The following is a 21663-nucleotide window of genomic DNA, read 5'->3' as shown; positions in this document are numbered from 1 at the left end:
GGGAGCATGAGAGAGGTTTGTGAGGAGCTGGAATATTCTGTCTCTTGATCTTGGTGCTGTTGCACAGGTTGAATCACTGAAAATTTATCAAGCTGTACAATTAACAAAGGTGCACTTTTCTGTATACACGTTATGCTACAATAACCAGTTTTTTTTAACTTTTTTTTAAATTTTTATTTATTTATGATAGTCACACAGAGAGAGAGAGAGGCAGAGACATAGGCAGAGGGAGAAGCAGGCTCCATGCACCGGGAGCCCGATGTGGGACTCGATCCCGGGTCTCCAGGATTGCGCCCTGGGTAAAAGGCAGGCGCCAAACCGCTGTGCCACCCAGGGATCCCTTAACTTTTTTTTTAAAAAAAGATTTTATTTATTTGTTCATGAGAGACACACAGAGAGAGAGGCAGAGACATAGGCAGAGGGAGAAGCAGGCTCCCTACCGGAGCCCGATGTGGGACTCGATCCCAGGACCCCAGGATTATGACCTGAGCTGAAGGCAGATGCTCAACAGCTGAGTCACGCAGCTGTCCCAGTTTTGTTGTTTTAAACCACTACAGATAGGTAGCAGAGACAATCCTTAGAAAAAATAAACTGGACCACTGAGATAGACCTGACTTTACATTTTTTTTTCCTAAGCCCAGTGCTCTGATTAGAGACTTGTGAAGAAGCCAGTCCCATGCACACTTATGTACTGTTGCCCTTCATTTCCCAGCTTTCCTCACTCAGAGAGATGCCTGCCCTTCACATGTAACGCACGTCAATAAACTCACTGGGCACCTTCTATGTGCCAATTAATGAACTGGGCACCAAGGTGACAGATCAGCCATGGTTTGATCAAGGACCTGACAAGCAGGAACCATGTCTGATCACATTTCCTCTTGCCTCAGCACCTAGCATGATGTTTATACAGAGGAAGCCCTCCATAAATACTGACTGATCACGTATGCCTACAAACAACTGGAACACAAGAAAAGCTATAGATAATGTACTTAGAAATGACAAGAGCTCACAGGATCAAAAAGGCTACCTCTAGCTCCACTCAGCACACAGGGAATGGAGCTGGTAGGGGCAGCAGTGGGCAAATATGGCGAATGGCTTCAGTGAAGAGCTGGTGCAGAAGCATGGTCTGGAAAGGAAGCTCCAGCTGGCACACGCAGGGCTAAGTGCAAGACCTTTCCAAGGTAGGAGAATGTACAAGGCATGGAGGAAGGGAAGCTGGAGAGCATGTAAGGGTTTCTATTTCACTGTGGGCACCAATGAGGAAAAGGATGGGAAAAGGCACAGGATTAAATATGCTTTTATTCCCCAGTTAACATTTACTTTTAATTAATACACAAATATTTTAGAATTCTCCAAAACTAAAAGCTATATGCAACTCATCATAAATCTAATAAACAAAGCCGTTTTTATGAATATCAATTCCAAACTCTTCTTTATATTACTAAAACTAAAACATGAGGAGCAACTGGCTGGCTCAGTCCATAGAGCATGTGACTCTTGGTTTTGGGGTCATAAGTTCGAGTCCCACTTTGGGTGTAGAATTTATTTAAAAAGATGAATAAAATCTTTTTTAAAATGTGAGTTAATTCAAACTCTGGGCACATTAAGTATATTGAGCTTCCATTTTCTCATTTGTGATGAGAAGCTTAAAACACATGGCCCTTAAGCAATTGTTTTTTTGACTCTGATGTGGCAAATTTCCACATGTAACAATTTTAGAAACAAGAATTTGTGATGAGCATGTGAATTCTTTTATCTCCCACTGCCTGTAGGAGGCATCAAAAATCCCTTACTAAAATTATTCTGTGGTCATTTTTTCTACTGACTATGTCTAATTCATCAGACATTTAACATCCAGAACAATAGATGCTGAATCGTCAACTCCAGAGTTGTGTTCTGTGCTGTGGGTAACCGATGAGATCACTTGTATTTCTTTCCGACCAACAGTAGCAAAGTCACCCAAATGCATCACCCGGGGCTGCAATACTGTAGTAAAATAACATTTGCTAATTTGTCTGGTCAGGAAACTTTGAAAAGCGTGGGAGCTTGGGGATTTCAACAGCTCCTGATTTTGCAGATGCAGCTTTGTAAACCCCAATTTTTTCCTATAGGTGCTTTTATAAGACTAATGCCAACTGCCTTCTTTTAAGGCAAACTCCTGCAGAATTCCAGGGGTGCTGTTTGACCACAATCAAACTGAGGCAAAGACTTGAAGAATGATTAATCACAGATGAATTACCTTTTTGTTTCTTTTCTGACATTTCCGAACTCTTTCTGATGTTTCAACTATCTAATGTCGGGCCGTGTCATGCTACCAAAGCAGACTGCCTGAAATCACTGTTTACTTTGGCCTGCATACAAGTCTGGATAAGGATTTAGTCAAAACACCTCTTTCAGATCACAGAACAGCCTTACAGCAGCACTCCGAGAGACAACACGGAGAAGGAATTATAAAAATTATGGCTAACATCATTTCTATATACTCCAACTTTTACTTTCAAGGGAAATAAAATAGTTTTGAATTGTATGGAAAGAAGTCAAAATAGAGAATACGAACTAAACTTTACATAAACGTTAAACATTTTGGAAGCACAGGAAAATTCATTTAAAATATATTTAGAAAATATAAAAGCAAATAGAATTAAAATGGGAGCTTGATTTTTTTAAAGTACATATAATACTATGTGTGTATATATATACATATAAACTATGTAACATATATAAACTATATAATGTGTATATAAAATAAATACAAAGCAACAGCTCAGTTTCTTTATTTTTTAAGATTTATTTTTTACTTATGATAGACACAGAGAGAGAGAGGGAGAGAGGCAGAGACACAGGAGGAGGGAGAAGCAGGCTCCATGCCAGGAGCCCCACGCGGGACTCAATCCGGGGACTCCAGATCGTGTCCTGGGCCAAAGGCAGGTGCTAAATCGCTGAGCCACCCAGGGATCCCCAGCAACAGCTCAGTTTAAAAACTACTGGCTATTAGGCCAAATGAAGAGAAAACGTATTCAGGTATTCACCCTCTGCAGTGCCAAGTACTCCAGGAAGTGACTCTTCCTATCATCAGAGTTGCAGTAGGTCAGTCCCATTCCCATTGCCAGGCAGTGACTCAAGACACAGACAAGAGGCACAGTTCTGACAAGTAAAATGGGTAAAGTGGGCTAAGAGCCTTCTTGATAAGGTTTCCCTTAATCTTAAAAAGAGATACAGACAACCTCATGCACATCGGGATAGCTACTGTCAAACAAAACTGGAAAATAACAAGTGTTGGTAAGAATGTGAGGAAATTAGAATCTGTGTGCAGAGCCACTATGGTAAACAGAATGGTGGGTCTTCAAAAGATTAAACATAAAATTACCATAGCATCCAGTAATTCCACTTCTGAGTATATACATAAAAGAACTGAAAGCAGAAACTTGAACAAGTATTTGTACAGCCAGGGCAATCCCTGGGTGGCTCAGCAGCTTAGGGCCTGCCTGCCCAGGGCGTGATCCTGGAGTCCCAGGATGGAGTTCCACATCAGGCTCCCTTCATGGAGCCTGCTTCTCCCTCTGTGTCTCTGCTTCTCTCTCTCTGTGTGTCTCATGAATAAATAAAATCTTTAGAAAAAAAAAAAAAAAGTATTTGTACAGCCATGTTCATAGTAGCATTACTCACAATAGCCAAAAGATGGAAGCAACCTAAGTGTCAGTGGAGGAATACATAGACAAAATATGGCATATGTGTAATATGGAATATTACTGCCTTAAAAAGGAATGAAATTCTTATATATGCTACAGTATGGATGAGCCTTGAGAACATTATAATAAGCCAGTCACAAAAAGATAGATACTGCAGGATTCCAGTTATATGAGGTGCCTACCAGAGTCAAAGTCGGAGACTCAAGTAAAATGGTGGTTGCCAGGGGCGGAAGGGAATGGGGCTTGGAGAGCTACAATGTACTCCAGACTTGCAAGAGTTCTGGAGTTGGATAGGAGTGATGATTGAACAGCCATTTGGACGTACCTAATACCTCTAACCCATACATTTCAAATGGTTAAGGTGGCCAATTTTGTTATGTATATTTTACCACAATTAAAAATATTTGTTTAAAAAAACAGAAGGAAGCCTGTGTGGCTCAGCCAGTATAGTTCAGCCAGTAGAGCTGACCTTGATTAACAGCTCAGTTTGGGCAGCCCTGGTGGCGCAGCGGTCTGGCGCCGCCTGCAGCCCAGGGCGTGATCCTGGGGACCCTGGATCGAGTCCCACATCGGGTTCCCTGCATGGAGCCTGTTCTCCCTCTGCCTGTGTCTCTGCGCGTCTCTCTCTCTCTCTCTCTGTCTCTATGAATAAATAAATAAAATCTTAAAAAAAAAAAACAGCTCAGTTTATAATCACAGGGTTTTGAGTTCAAGCCCCGTGTTGAACTGGGCATGGAGTCGACTTAAAGAGAAAGAGAGAGAAAGACACAGGAGAGATATTATTCTTTTCTAATTCTAGCCACTGCTAATGGCCTGTGATGCCCAGATGGGCAGCAGCCACCTTGGAACCATGAGAGAAGCAGACCTGGAAGACTAGTATCACTGAGCATGGCAGAAAGCTGCACTGTCCCCTCCCACTTTGGTGGGGTAACTCTCCCAAGGAAAAACTCTTCTAGGTTAAAAATACAATTTCTATTCATGTCAGCCAGCTCCTGAGCCCTTAAACTGGTACTGATTTATGCCAAAACTGTATCCAGTTCTATTAACATGGCCACAATCATTACAACAGGTAATGAGAATAATAACACATATCAAGACAATTTCCTTTCATTAATGACTATTTTCCAGCTCTCATAAATTCTTTTGTGACTATCCTGTGCCTTATATCTAAGACTATAGGCACAAACAAAACACATCTCCCCTAAGGAATGTTTATTTTATGTACATCAACCTTCTACACATACCAGCAGAATCAAAAGAACTCAATAAAAATGCATTTTAGGGAATATGATATGCACAAAAATGTAACTGCTGTAAACTAGCAAACCATGGAGGAGGTTTTATAGCAACATGTGCCATCTATGTAACAATGAAGATGACCACATGGTGATTTTCATCTTGCAGTGCTCATCATTATCATTAGGAAGACAGGCAAATTTTGATGAATCAAAATTCATCACCATGTTAAAAAATGCCTTGTAGGCTGTGACTGTCACGGTATTAAATGAAATGCCTCACTGAGATGAATTTTCATAAGCCAACTGGGCACATCTCTAGGTATGGCTGCATATGGAAATTGAGCGACAGCCCAAACTCTCACACTGAGCCATCAGAAACTTCTCAGATCATCTGCCTTCAGGGTCAGTTCTGGGTCTGCACAGCTCCATAGAGGACAGTTTCCATCTACGTGGACATGTACATCTCTATCCAGTGATCACTGTCCTGTACCATGTGTTTCAGTTATCTGTTGCTGAGTAACAAACCACTCCAAATCTTAATGGCTGAGAGCCACAAGAACTTATTATTCCTCATGATTCTGTGAGTTGGCTACAGTTAGGTGGCTCTTCTGACAGTATCTCCTAGGCTCAATCAGGCAGCTATGTTCATTCAGCAAGCTCGGCTGGGGCTGAAACATACAAGATGGTTTCAAGCCTCCCAAGTGATGTCTCTCTCCAGCAGTATTGGCCCTTTTACATGATGGTGGCTGGCTCTGAAGACAGAGCAAGGGGAAGGTGGCAGTCCTCTTAAGGCCTGGGCCTGAAGCCCTAAAAAGTTCTTTCATGGTATCCTGTTAGCACAAGTCAGAAGGCCAGTCTCATGAGGGCAAGGAAACAGAATCTACTTCTAATGGAAGGAGCCACATGCACATACAGGTTAAGAGGAACTGATGCACATAGACACCCTTGGAAACCATCTACCAAGACATAGTTCTCCCTACACATAAACTCATCATTTCAGCATGCCCTCATTAAAACTCATTACTCAACAAAAAAAAGAGCATGTAAAACCAGTTTTTTTGTGTGTTTCTTAGACCTGCTGTTAAATACTTTCATTTGCTCTACTTCATATAATAAATGTATTATATGGTGAAGGCTGTAACTTAACATGTCTAAATCTACACAAGAAAATCTAAATGATACATTACTCTAGTTTCAGGTACAATTATGCATCCCTGGGTGCCACTGTGCTATCATTATCTGTATGCCCTCTCAGCTGTAACCTTCCTTAGGGCAGAGCCCACATCTACACTGTTCACAGCTATAGTCCTATTGTCTATAGAGTGTACCAGGTGCCTAAAACATTGCTCCTTCTCAGTTATTAAAAATATGTCTATTTTAGGATATATTCCTTTTTTTTTCTTTAAAACCAACTAGAAATACACAGATTTTTCCATGGATATTTTACAGTGTGGCAAAAATACGCCATTACTAATGCTTTAAATACTTAGTTCTGCTCCATGAAAGAAGTTACACTTTTAACTATTATTGTAGTTATATGCTAAATTTACCCTCACTGAATCTGGAAAATGAGAGATTTTACAATAGCATGCGATTCATTTTCTGTGAGTTACCTTTTGTTGGTGTCTAGTTATAGACCTTCAAATTGCAATGAGAAATATTTATGCTTGAACCAACATCTACCTTACAATTTTGAACAGCACATATCTGATTGAGAATTCCCACTTTTATAAGCAGTTGTGCTGTTCCTTCATAACTGAGGGTTCTCATTTGCTAAAAATATAATAAAATATCCTTAGATGAAATGAAAACATCTATAAACAGAACAAAATAGTCATTTTATTCCACCCACAAACATCTGAGCTCAGAATTTTTTCTGCCCTAAATCGACAAGGCCAAAACCAACAGACACCCTGCAGCATAACACAGAAATTATGCTGGAGAGGTTTACCATTTTGCACACCAACCCCAATAGAGTTCAGTGCCTACCTTCCTCCAAACAAAAGACAAGTGTCCACAATTCTGCAAATTTTCATAAAGAGAGGCAGTATTGGTATACAATAGCATAAACCTCTGCTTTTCCCCAGTATCTGAACTAAACTAAGAGTAGCAGCTAATAGCATAAGCAGGCCACTTAGAAATTTGGGTGCCATTTATCAGCATATAAACACAACTTTGACAGGTCTCAACATAAGCACAGGTAACAATTTTGTGCATGCTACCCAACTGGATAGATTCTATCCTACTAGTCAGTGCAAGAAGATTCTATACTCAAATTGAGATAAAAACACAATAGATCTCAGGGTGCCTACCTGGCTGTTAGTAGAGCAGACAACTCTTTTTTTTTTTTTTTTTTAAGATTTTATTTATTTATTTATTCATAGAGACAGAGAGAGAGAGAGGCAGAGGGAGAAGCAGGCTCCATGCAGGGAGCCCGACATGGGACTCGATCCCGGGTCTCCAGGATCACACCCTGGGCTGCAGGCAGCGCTAAACCGCTGTGCCACCAGGGCTGCCCTAGAGCAGACAACTCTTGATCTCAGGTTCGTGACTTTAAGCCCCATATTGGGCATAGAGCTTACTTTAAAAAAAAAAAAAAAAACTCACAATGTATCTCATTTCTGCATCATTCCCATTTTACAGCTGCAAAATCAAGACCAGATGTAGTTAAGCAACTCCTTCAAACTGTTAACACACTCCAGTGCCACGACCTCCCCATGACACCACAGTACTTATCAGTCAGTACTCCATGATATTGAATCATTGTTAGAACTGCCTGTGTGTCACACTATTTGCAAAGTATAAGCTGTCCCAGTCATATTCAGTGAAAACTTGTTAAACAAGGAGTTTCTTAACCCTTCAGCACTGGTATTTCTTCTCATTAATTCAACAAATATATATTAAAATTATCTACTGTGCAGCAGGCACACTTTTAGGTATTTGGCATACATGATGAATATAAACGTCAAGAGAGTCTCACAAATGTATGCACAGAAGAAAGACTTGATTTTTGGGAAGAAACGTAGAACGCTAAGGGAGCTGGGGTGGGGTGGGTGGGTGGTCAAATCTAGCTTTAGTGCCCAGTATAGATTACTGGAGCAAGTGATCCCCTAGGCTGAGAAATGAGGGAGGAGGAGTTTGCAAGCATGGAGAATGGGTAAAGGGAGAGAGTAAAACAAGAAGTCAGTAAGGTTAAAAGCCCACAGGTGGGAAAATCCAGCTGAAAGACTCTGGTCAGCCTTTAATGTTCCAGGACCCAGATAACAAAGTGTAGATATGAGCTTCTTCAATTCCGAATTGACTGAACAGAAAACAGTCAACTTTAAAATGAGAAATAATCATCTTTCCAGTTTATTATTAGGCTCTCAGATGCGAAAAATTAATCTGGTGAGGTGGTTCTCAAGCCTGACTTCACATTAGAAGTTTCTGAGTGTAAAAAAATTTTGACACCCGTGGTTTGTCCCCAGCCAATGAATCAAAATCTCAGAAGGTAGGGTCCACATATTGGTATTTTTAAAAAGTTCTTCGGGTCATCCTAAAATATAGCCAAAATGGAAAACAGCAGCAACTCAAAAGGAAAGGAGCACTGCATTGGCTGTTACCAAGCTCATCCTGAAATGACCCCTCATCTTCCCACTGGCTGGCTTCCTGTCAATCAAATTTTAGCCTCAATATTATGCCTCTAAGAAGCTCTCCCTGACCCTGCTCTAAAGGAGCTACACCTAGCAAGTATTTACCACACCACCCAGTGCTTACTCTGATCTATTTGTCTTCTTTATTAACTTGTTGTAGGTCGCTGAGACTAGGGACACCTTGCCTGTATTGTTCATTGCTGAATTTCCAGTAGAAGCTAAATAAATATTACATGAATATTACAGGAAAAATAGAACAGGGTAGGCATTGGGGGTTTTCGTCATGCAAATGGAAGTTAAAAAATAATATCCTGAAGCTATAATTCTGACAAATTTTGGTTGGGTATGATTAAGCCACACTGACTAAACAGTATGGAGAGCATTTTTAAATACTTAACTAAAAACTCGATATGAGCCAGACTTCTATTTTTGAGCAGAGCTTAACCCAGGAAGGAGACTGAAGAAGAACCTATAGCATTTAGTCTGGACTGGAGTCAACAAAGGTGGCATAAAAAGTCTTCATGCTGGGCAGCCCGGGTGGCTCAGCAGTTTAGCGCCACCTTGCCTTCTGCCCAGGGTGTGATCCTGGAGTCCCAGGATCGAGTCCCACGTTGGGCTCCCTGCATGGAGCCTGCTTCTCCCTCTCCCCATGTCTCTGCCTCTCTCTCTCTCTGCATCTCTGTGTCTGTCATGGATAAATAAATAAAATCTTTAAAAAAAAAAAGTCTTCATGCAAAAGAAGGGATGATGAAAATACGGTCAACATCTCCATGGATAACAACAACAAAAGAATAGGGTAAAATATGGAGCAATTAAGATTTTGGTTTAGACATAAGGAAAAACTCACTGAGGGAAAAGTCTTAGGACACTAGAGTGGCCATTACAGATGGGAAGTAAAGTCAAATTTCTGCAAGTTCCTAGGACTGGCATAAAAATGCTTTTGTTTAGGGGCACCTGGGTGGCTCAGTTGGTTGAGTGTCTTGCCTTTGGCTCAGGGCGTGATCCTGGGGTCCTAGGATCGAGGTCCGCATTGTGCTCCCTGTGGGGAGCCTGCTTCTCCCTCTGCCTATGTCTCTGCCTCTCTCTGTCTCACATGAATAAATAAACAAAATCTTTGAAAAAAAAAAAAAGGTTCTATTTAGAAGGGGTCACGCACAAGTAGACAAAAGTGGCTTGAGTTTTCCTGAGTATTATACCATATCGTAGTATCAAGAGTACTTGAGTTTCCTACCCTGAACTTATTTAGATGTGGTCCCATCAAAATGAGCTAGGAGAACAGAATACTAGTAAAAACAGTACCAAACAGGTATTTTGGGGAAGACAGAAGTATGCTCATGCTTTTCCTTCCACAGAGAATATATGTTTAGACCTATCACCTAAATGAATAATTTAGGCCTAACAGAAATATATGAAGGATTAAATCCACAAGTTACCTATACTGTGCACTTAAATATGGGATTAAATCCCAGCAGGACACCTTCACTACTAGAAGACCTAGGCTGTATCAGCATAAAACCAGAAAGGTACTGTGTATCAACCCTTCTTTCAAAGCTAGTTCTACTCCTGGAATCCACAGATTCTAACACTGGAAGTATCCCTTCCCGTGACATTCAGCACTTAACCTCAATGCTCTGGAGCCACTTTTGTTCATTCTCCCATTTAATCGCTAAGTTTTGTGGAGTACTCATTTGTATGGGGTGGGGGGAAAGGGAGGAGAAATTCGTGGGTTAAAAAGATTTACGACGCATATCAACCAAATGTATGGACCCTGTCTGGGTTCTAAGTCAAACAAACCGTAAAAAAATAGGAGACAGCCAGAAAATATGAACATTGACTAGATACAGGAAGATATTTAGAAACACTGTTAACGTTTCTGAGGTGTGGTGATGAGATTATGTTTTCAAAATGTTCTTTTCCTTTAGAAATACACATTGAAATCAACGTACAGAAAATGATGTTCTGGATTTGTTCCAAAATAATTCAAAAGATGATAGAGGAAGGAATGGGGATGGAAGAATAGATGAAGTACGAAGGAACTGAGAATTGCTGAAGCTAGGTAATAGGTACAAAGAGTTTAATTAAAGAGAGTCATAAAAGGTAAAACTTATTTTAAAAGGAAATTCTGACATATAGTTCAATCTCACAATAATATGATGAATTACAAAGTCAGAACAGCAAAGGCTGTGGTTCTCACTATAGAAAGCTTTGTTTCTGAGGCAGCAAAGTGATTTCCTTAATTAATCTATTCATCTCCCTTTCAAAACTCAAATCCTATGTGCCCTGAGACAAAAATCAGGTTAAAGATGCATTTTTCTATAATGAAAATCTTACAAACATTTGCATTATTTTTTTTTATTATTATTGAAAATACCTCACTGCTTACATCGAGCTCCAGTTTTTGTGGACTGTGACTGGGTCCAAAGGAAACAAAGCTAAAACAGGAGGGAGGGAGAAAAAAATGGGAGGGTGGGGATGGGTTAGGATGCACCCAGACAAGGTAGTGCTATGCTACCCCCAAGTAAGCAGAGCCCTACCGAATGTTCTAGAATAGCTTAGAATAGCTAGGATTTCTATATTTGGTTAATTTCTATAGATTAACCTGCACTAAGCAAATATTAAGTGCCTATATGTCCAATACTTTCCTAGGCAATGAACAAGCCAGATTCCATGAAAAGTTTAAAACATTTAAAAATAATTCATGATATACATTGGAAATAAACAAGCAAATTAAACTAATATGATGAGAAACGATGAAAGCTAAATGTTCATGAACTGCATCTAGAGCAGACACGTGGTAAAATCAGCTTTACCTTATATTTCATCTTGGGACATGAATGAATGTAGAAACCCATATAATAATAGCTGAGTTGAGATGTTTTCTGATGAAGTTGCCTAGTAAAACCAATTTCTCTGCCAAAAGAAAAAAGATGAAGGTACAGTTAAATCTAGTTTCAATACTCAAAGTATATGTAATTTAATATCAAATATCTGATAAAATCTGAAAATCTAATATTAAGCTATTAAGAAATTCTAAGTGTTGAAAGAAAAACAATTTAAAAAATACGATAGCTTTTACTAAAAAGACATAAACAACTCTAAATTATTTTGAGCAAATGCATCTAAGTTCACATTCTATACTTTGAGCATATTAGTTGATCTAAAATTCAAACAGCATAAAAATAAAGAGATCTATTTAATACACTCTCGTTATCTCCTGGAGCTCTCAAAAGACTAGGTTTATCAAGTGAAAAACAGTGCAAGTTTTATAAAACTTAAAACCCAACATATTTCAGGAAGAATGACTATTATTATGACCATTTACATGCAAACACTTGCAACTGTATATGATGTATAACTCCTTCCTATGTCTAGATGCTACTCTAATATTTATTCTCCCTAAAACTAAAGAGTGGGAAAAAACTATGCTATCTCACCATTTTTGCTCTATTTGTTGGCATAGGGGAGGATTATCTCAACAAAGATACTGTCAGCAATGCCCATGCTTGAAGTGGTTTTAATAAGCACCTGGATAAATCTGGGCACAGAACTTTAACCCACTTGCCCAAATGAATGACTGCTTGTACTTGAGAGTTTTATTTTTTATTTATTTATTTTTTTGGTACTTGAGAGTTTTAAGGAAACTTTAGTACATTTCTAGAGTAGGAGGAAAAGTTGTTTGTTTTCACATTTGTTCCTTGAAGGATGGCCTCTTTCTTTTCTTTTTTCTTTCTTTTTCCCTTCCCTTCCGTTCCCTTTCCCTTCCTTCCTTCCTTCCTTCCTTCCTTCCTTCCTTCCTTCCTTCCTTCCTTCCAATGTATGCTTGAAACTCTAGGAGAAAATTTTTTAACTGAATAGTCTGTGCATTTTGCAAATTCAAATTTAAGTCACTGAAGGGTTGTGACCCTACATACAAATTCATCTGTAAAATAACAGTATTTCTAAATCCAAGCAGACTAAACATTATTAGCCTACAACAGAATAACTCCTACAATTCCTAGAACTAAACCAGTTTCAAGGTTCAAAGTGAGGAAAAATGCACTGATACAACCAACACAGGACCACCCGCCACTGAAACGGCACTCCTTTATTTGGTCCTGCATTCCTACTCTGCTCCCCTAGTTTAGGCCCAAGCCTAGAGCCATCCTTAACTATTCTTCTCTTAATCCCAGATCCAATTCATAAACAGGTCCATCTGGCTCCATCTCCAAAGTATACCCTGAATCTGATCACTTCTCACTACCTCCACCTCAGCTATTCTGCTCCAAGCTAGCATAAAGGCTCCCCTGATGACAGCAAGAGTTTCCTGACTGGCTTTCTGGTTTCCATACTTGCTCCTCTATAAATCCCACAGAGTGGTCTCAGTTGTTTCTTACAATATTAATCAGATCAGATAACCTCCCCAAACCCTTTGCCTTCGAACTGGGTTGGTATCACACTTAGATAAAATCTAACCTCCCTAACATGACCTATCAAGCCCAGCTTCATAGGCTCTCCTCACCAGTACCACCTGCATCTCTGCCCTCCCTGCCTAACTCCTATCTACTTCCTCCCCCATATCCTAGCCACACAGGAACTATCTTCTCTTTATTCCAACTACCTCAGATGTTGTACTACCCATACTTCTACACTTAGATTTTTACATGGTTGGCTCCTTTCTTTTTTCTTGGCTTCTAAAATGTCACCTATTCAGAAAGGTCTTTCCTGACCACCTTATATACAAAAAAACCCTTCATGCCTATCACTGTGATTTTATTTTTGTCACAGCATAATGGAGTACCTAAAATTATGTTGGTCTTCTAACTTACTGCTTTGACAGAGTTGGAAACCCTGTCCGTTTTATTCATTTCTATGAACTGTGTCCAGGACACATAGATTCTTCTCAAACATCTGTTAAACAAATTAATTCATTTCTCAAATTCACCTTGCTAACAAAACAAATGCCATGCTCATGATCCCCAATTCAAACTTTTTAAGCCTACACACTAGGCTATATACAAATCTATATTAATTATAATTAAAATACAAAAACTATATTCATTGTGCAATTGCTGAAGAAATTAAGAAATGGAGGGAAACTAAACATATTTTACTGAAATATACCCTATAATCAATAATGGAACTGGCAATTTAATTGCCTACTCTTAATAATTTTGCTTCAAACTGTCAATCTCCTGGCTGCCTTTCCTCTTCTATATAGCAATCATAATCTCAAGAAAACTAAAAGGAAGTGACAAGACTGTAATGCAGGGGCAATCTCCCTGTTCTCAATTGGCAACAACTTGATAGTCCCAGGCTCCTCTGCTTCTTCCTCAAAGCTCTCCTGCTCTAGAATTTCAAGAGATACACCAACCAATAAATAGAACTCTTTATAATTTTGCTGGCAATTGATTATTTACTATCTCAAATGCAGGAGGATTTCAATATCCCTTAATTTACTGAGATATGAAGCAATATTTCATATATAGATTAGAATTCACTATGTAGGAATAAATAGACTTAATATTTATCTGAGAAGTCTAAACAAATCCATAGCTACACACTGTAGAATGATAAAAAATAAATAAAATAAAATAAAACAAAATAAAATAAAACAAGAAGGAAAATGGCAATAATTTCAGTGTTGGCTGATTTTGGTCCAAAGAGAAAGCAGCTTTTCTAAGACAAATATACACTTCTAAAATTAGAAAATGTAAATGCTTTAAATTATCAGTTCTAATTTCATTGATGTCATAAGCATTATGAATTTTTTTTTAAGATTTTATTTATTCATTCATGAGAGACACAGAGAAAAGGTAGAGACATAGGGAGAGGGAGAAGCAGGCTCCTCACAGGGAGCCTGATGTGGGACTTGATCCCAGAACTCAGGGATCACGCCCTGAGCCAAAGGCAGACACTCAATCACTGAGCCACCCAGATGTCCTGTATTATGAATATTCTTAATTGGTTTATACACCAATACATAAGAAAAATAAAAGATTATTACAGAGATCAGTTTTAAACACTATGTAATTGTGAATCTGCTATAAATTGGCACTAAGAGGCAGGTCGGGTTAAAAATACCAAGATGGAGAAATTTTCTTTATATTACAGATCACTAAAATACACAAAATGAATTATGGACCAGATTTTTTACAAAAACCAACTGGTGATTAAAGAAAAATACCAATTCTTCCACTTTTATAATTCAGAGAAAAGCACATACACAATAAATAAGATAAATAATCTGAAAGTGTATCTTCCCATGATGTGAGAATATGACCATTGGACAGAGACCAGGAAAAGAAAAAACAATGACAACATGAGAATGAGAGAGAGACTCAAGCTCTCAGACAAGCAAACCAAAAAATAATTTTCAGCCCTCTTTCCCTTCCTTCTCTATCACATATATACACAGACAAGAAGGAATAAAAATTAAGTACTTTCATGCAATAAGGCCCTAATCTTTCTACCATTAGGATAATGCAAACTATCTGTACTGTGCTGCATATATTTGCAGCCATGGATGTAAAAAGGAAATAATCTTTTGATGAGAGCCACAGAGGTAAGTGTACAGTTAGCGACTTCCTATTCTGGTTCTATATACTTTCTATAACTATACATTCTTTTCAACAGACTCACACTGCTTCAATTTACATAAGATTCATTTAACTTTTAATTATGAAAAAATATATACAAGGACAAAAATATGCCAATGCCATAATATTTAAGTAACATTAAGTGGTTCTTGATAGACAAGCTTAAATAAATGCATAAACAAAAAAAGCACCCCACAAATACAATGACTTGTCATACACTAGATGATGTAGATAACTTAAAAAGCTAGGAATTACCATCAGATATTAGCCTCAGTTCTGAAAGTGGTATCCTAAATACCAATATATAACAGACTACTATAGCAACAAAATTATGGACTATCAAATAGGATTTCTGCTGTTATATGATGAACTAATAATCAAATGAGGAATTATGTGAAGTTCCATATGACTCATTACAGCTGTCAAAAGTAATCTTACCGTAGTGCAGAGTAGACACCCAAAGACAGGAATGAATAATCAGGATCGTAGTACAAATATACAGACGATACACAGTATGGAAGAATGTCAATCACCCCCACAGCAATGATTCTTCCATCAAGCCAATACTGTTGGTGAAAGGAACCATAACCGCAATCTGGTCCATGAGGGGGATTCTCTGCCTGTGAGAAAGCAGACATACATGTGAACAGTTTGTTGCCTTTTATGTTAAAAATCTTAGTAATTATCCTATTATACTTTTGCTTTGTAACTCCCAAAATTTCCCATGTTGCCATCATCCTTTGTAGTCACACCCCATAAAACTTTTTACTTGTATAAACATTGACCAAAGAAAAGAATGAGAAAAAGAAATAAACAAGATTTTTTTAACCTGTTTAAAAACTTAACAGTAGGAAATATAAAGTTCACAGGATAATATTAAACTTTATTTTTCTGTCCCATACAAAAATTGGGAAAGTAATAATGTATGAGAATATATGAGAGAAGATGGAGACCATAAAAGAGAAGTGGGTGAGAACAAAATTGCCACCACACTGCCAGCTAGGCCTGATCTGTGATGACCCCCCACTGACAAGGCATATGACCCCATTATTTTTTCTAGGTAAGAGTTTCTGTGTAAATGTAAAAGAACTATAGCACCTCCCCTTTTTGGCCAAAGGAAAATAAAGTTATTTCCTTACCGTTATCTTAATGTAACTATAATCCCACAAAATAAATTTCAGAATATAACCACTATCTGTAAATAGTTGAATGACATTTTTCATTTTAAAATTCAATAGGACTTTACTTTTTAAAGATTTATTTATTTTTAGAGAAAGAGAGAGCACAAGCAGGGGAGTAGGGGAGGAGCAGAGGGAGAGGGAGAAAATCTCAAGCAGACTCCCTGCTGAGCATGGAGCCTACTGGAGGGCTCAATCTCACAACCCTGAGACATCATGACCTGAGCCGTAACCAAGAGTCCAATGCTCAACCGGACTGAGTCACCCAGGTACCCCAAAAATTCAATATGATTTTAAGTATAACCATTGTTAAATGAAAATCATGGAACATAAATTATGACACATGATAAAAAAAAAAGCTTTGCTAGGGATGTTAGAGATTAACAATTTAAGTGAGTAAACAGAACAGCACATGTATATTATTTTCAGAACAGCACATGTGTATCATTTTCATACAGCTATAATCACAGATAATATGTATGAATAAAAATAGATGAGAATGAAGAAAAATGAAAAAAGTCAGTCTACTAATATTAAAACCAGAAAAAAGATATTACAAGATAGGAAATCTATAGATCAGTATCTCTCATAACACAGATGCAAAAATCCTCACCAAAATATTAGTAAAACAAATCCAACAACGTATAAAAAGAATTATATACTGTGACAAAGTGGGATTTATTCCAGGTATAGAAGGCTGGTTCAACATTAGACAAGTAATTAAAAAAAAAAAAAAAAAGAAGCAGCAGCAATTAATGTAATCCACCATGAAAGAGGCTAAAGGAAAAATCCTGTAATATATCAAATGACACAGAACACACCTCTGGCAAAATCCAACATCCATTCATGACTAAAAACTCAACAAACCAGGAAGAGAAAGGAACTTCATCAACTTGATAAAGAACATATACAACAAGCCTACAGCTGACATCATTCTTAATGGTAAGAATATGGATGCTTTCCCCAATAAGATTAAGAACAAGGCTATATGGGCAGCCCGGGTGGTTCAGTGGTTTGGTACTGCCTTCAGCCCAGGGCATGATCCTGGAGACCCGGGATTAAGTCTCACGTCGGGCTCTCTGCACGGAGCCTGCTTCTCTCTCTGCCTATGTCTCTACCTCTCTCTAGTGAATCAATCAATCTTAAAAAAAATTTTAAAAAAAAGAACAAGGTTATGATATCCTCTCTCATCACTCCTATTCAACATCATACTGAAAATCCTGCTAGTAATAAAATAAGAAAAGGAAATAAAATGTAAAAAGATTGGGAAGGAAAAAAATAAAACTGTTCTTATTCACAAATTTACTGTGTAGAAAATCCCAAAGAATCAATGACAAAAAAAAAAAAATGGAAATAAGCAATTATAGCAAGATCAGAGGATACTGAGTTAACAACTGAAAGTCATTTGCTTTACTATAATCCAGCTACAACTGGAATTGGAAATTAACAACCCAATACCATTTTTAAAACCAAATAAAATTACATGCCTAAGTATAAATCTAACAAAGTATGTACAGAATATATATGCAGAAAATTCTGACAGAAGCAATCAAAGAAGGGGTAACCAAATGGAAAAATATTACATGTTCACAGACTGGAAGACTCAATATTGATTAGATGTCCATTCTTCCCAGATTGGCTCACAGATTTAATTAAATCCCAATCCAAATCACAGCAAACTGTTTTGTGGATATCAACAAATTTATTCTAATGTTTAAATAAAAAGGCAGAAAACCTAACTAAAATAGCCAACATAATACTGCAGAATTAAGTCAAAGGTCTGACACTACCTTATGTCAAGGCTTAGAATAAAGCTGGGGCACCAGGGTAGCCAACTCCATTAAGCATCAGACTCATTTCTGCTTAGGTCATGAGATTGAGCCCTGCATCGGGCTCTGTGCTCAGTGCAGACTCCACTTGAGATTCTCTCTCCCTTTTCCACTCCCTGCCCCTCCCACTTGTGCTCTCTCTAAAAATAAATTAATTTAAAAAAAAGATGAAAAACAATAAAGCGACAATAATCAAGACAGGGTGATCCTGGTAAGAGAACAGATAAGTAGAACATTGTAACATGATCGAGAGTCCAGAAACAGACCCATGTAAATATGGCCAACTGACCTTTGACAAAGAAGCAAAGACAGTTCAATAGAGAAAGGACAGTCTTTACAACAAATGATGCTATAACTGAACCACCAATGCAAAAAAACTCTAAATCTAGACACAGACCTCACATCTTTCAAAAAATTAACTCAAAATGACCATAAACCTAAATGTAAAATGCAAAACTATAAAACTTCTAAATGATAAGTAGGAGAAAATCTAGGTGACCTTGGGTTTTGTGATGAGTTTTTAGATACAATGCCAGAAGCACAATCCACAATAGAAATAACTGACAAGCTGGACTTCATTAAAATTAAAAACCGCTCTGTGAAGCACACAGAATAAAAAGTGAAGCCACTGACTGGAGAAAATTACAACACATGTACTAGATAAAGGACTGGTATTCAAGAAAAGAAAGACTCTTAAAATTCAACAGTAAAAAAACCAAATAGCCCAATTAAAAACTGGGCAAAGTATCTAAGCAAACACCTCACCAAAGATGATGTACAGGTGGCAAATAAGCATATGAAAAGATGCTCAAACATCATTTGTTAGGGAACTGAAAAAGAAAAATCCAATGGGATAGTACTATCCAACTATTAGAATGGTTGAAATCCAAAAACCTGAATATTAAATTCTGGCCAGGATATGGAACAACAGAACTCTTATTCACTGATAATGAAATGTAAAATGGTACAGACACTTTGGAGGACAGTTTGGGCGTCTCTAACTAAGCTAAACCTAGTGTTATCATATAAAACAGTTATCACATTCTTAGGTATTTATCCAGTTTGTCTAAAAACCTAGGTCACACAAAACTAAGGCCTGCATGCAAATGTTCATAACAATTTTATTGATAATTACCCCAAACTGGAAGTGATCAAGATATCCTTCTATAAGTGATAAACCATGATACATGGAATACTATTCATCAATCAAAAGAAATAAACTATCAAGCCACAAATACACAAAATGAAGAAACCTTAAATGCATATTGCTAAGCTAAGTGAAAGAAGTCAGTCTGAAAATGCTACCTACCTACATTCCAAATACATCCTGTAAAAGGCAAACTATAGAGACAGTAAAATCAATCAATCAATCAATCAATCACTGGTTGCCAGGAGTGTGGGGGATCTGGAGGCAGGATGAATAGATGAAGCACGGGGACTTTCAGGTGAAACTATTCTAATTCTCTACTGGCAAATATGTGACATTATGCACTTATCAAAACTTGCAACTTTACGACACAGAGAGAAAGAGAGTGAGACTTAATGGATGCAAACTAAAAGAAAATCATTTAGGAAATTAAGGGATCCCAGGAAGGAACAGAAAGATGACATGAGAATCTAACTGTATTACAGATATAAGAAGCAACTTGCCTGAAAGAGGTTGCAAGGGGAAAGGTGCTGAGTTCAGTAACTTTTGGGGTGCATAAATATGAAGGCAAAAGGAAATCTGCCTGGTAAAGTTGTTTTACACATGAGACTACATTTAACAATTCTGATACTGATACACAGACCTACTGTAAATGAATGGAGGTTTCTCACTCTTAGATTGGGAATTCACAGATAAGCATGGGAAAGAGGCTAGAATGATCCACGGGGTAGCAGATTTGAATTGGAGACATGAGTCTCCGTATGAATCTCCACTATATTAAGCTTAACAAATTACATGTTGCATACAGAAATATTTGGTTACATAAATATTTTTATGTCTATATATATTAAAGATATGTTCATGCAATAAGAGTTAGTATGCACACATTATTTCTTTACTCTGTCAGATGAGAAGGCCCAAAGAAATAATACCGTAGTAGCAACAAACATGCCTAGCACCCAAATCTTGGTTTCTCCACTCTGCAGTACAAAGAGTAAGCCTCTTTGGAAAAATGGCTGATTCCAGGACTGGGACAGGAAATATACAAGATAAGCCTGGTTCATCTTTTTTAAGATTTGTTTGAGAGAGAGAGAGAGAGAGAGAGAGAGAGAGAACAAGCAAACAGGAAGAAGGGCAGACGGAGAGAGAGAATCCCAAGCAGATTCCACACTAAGCACAGAGCCTGACTTGGGGCCTAATCCCAGGACCACAAGATAATGACTGGAGCTAAAACGAAGAGTTGGACACTCAGCTGACTGAGTCACTCAGGTTCCCCCCCCCCCCCAGCCTAGTTCATCTTGTAGTGTCAAAAAGTAAGACAATACTTAAACACACACACACCACACACACTGGTGGGGTTCTATCAAAGGGGCACAGGGGACAGCTAAAAGAGCTCCCAATAGCCTAAGCTGGAGTAATTTGAGCAACAAAATCAAGTAGTACTAGATTATAACTCAAAGTGTAAAATAAATATCCATGAGTCCAAACTGATGTATATGATTAAAAAATTAATGAATGTGGAAGAAAGACAAATCTCCAATGCAGAAGAATTCCAAAATGTTTATGTGGATACTCTACCCCAAAGGTAAGGAACATAACTCTACTGAAGTGTGGCTATACATAGGAACTCCCTTCCAAAGACTACAGGTACGGGAAAGGGGTTAAAAGAGTAACTGCACAGGTGATCAAGGTAACAACAGCAAATGGGTGCTAGTAGTATCAGTGACTTCTAAAACTTCCACTGTTACAGTTAAAATGTTGTTTGGGCAATAACTGTATTTTTAAACTTTTAAGAGCGTCCACCACTGGGGACGCCTGGGTGGCTCAGTGGTTGAGCATCTGCCTTTGGCTCAGGGCATGGTCCCAGGGTCCAGGATCGAGTCTCATATCTGGCTCCCTGCAGGGATCCTGCTTCTCCCTCTGCCTGTGTCTCTGCCTCTCTGTGTCTCTCATGAATAAATAAATAAAATCTTCAAAAAAAATAAATAAAATAGAAAGCCATGATTATCTCCCTAGAAAGATACAGTTTGAGGAGAACAGGCAATAAACAGAAGCAAAAAAAAGAAAAGATAGAGTATTCAACTGTTAAAACTATAACACCTGAACTGACACCAATACTCTAAATTGCTAATGAACTTGAAGTTGAATCACCTGTCTCAGAAGCTAGACTGCTCCAAATACGTAATTATACCCAAATTCCTATATGTCACTGAATTTTATGAAAACCATCTTTTAGATGTTAAGCAAGCCCTGAGGCTCATAGGAATGAAGCTCCCTGCTTTTAAATATAATCGTGTAGGAGAGCAACCCTGCAGTGACATGGAGCCAGAGACAAGCTGTCAGTTTATGCTATGTAAGGTGTGGAGCCTGTCAAA

General features: G+C 38.1%; 1 protein-coding gene across 8 annotated transcripts in view; it reads right to left on the bottom strand.

Annotated features, from left to right (window-relative positions):
- The window catches only part of ATE1 (arginyltransferase 1), a 163755-nt gene that overhangs the window by 74326 nt on the left and 67766 nt on the right, over positions 1 to 21663 (bottom strand). For 7 of the 8 annotated variants that reach the window (XM_041745811.1, XM_041745812.1, XM_041745806.1 and 4 more), the window contains 2 exons: positions 15573 to 15754; positions 11370 to 11469 (listed from right to left, as the gene is read on the bottom strand). In XM_041745811.1, the coding sequence (XP_041601745.1) occupies positions 11370 to 11469; positions 15573 to 15754 (282 nt within the window). Of the gene's footprint in view, positions 1 to 9709; positions 10992 to 11369; positions 11470 to 15572; positions 15755 to 21663 lie in introns of those variants that run through there. The other variant, XM_041745809.1, reaches the window with a different exon arrangement.

The sequence above is a fragment of the Vulpes lagopus genome, chromosome 2 (assembly GCF_018345385.1).
Source record: "Vulpes lagopus strain Blue_001 chromosome 2, ASM1834538v1, whole genome shotgun sequence".
NCBI lineage: Eukaryota > Metazoa > Chordata > Mammalia > Carnivora > Canidae > Vulpes > Vulpes lagopus.
This window is presented reverse-complemented; position numbering and strand designations above follow the sequence as displayed.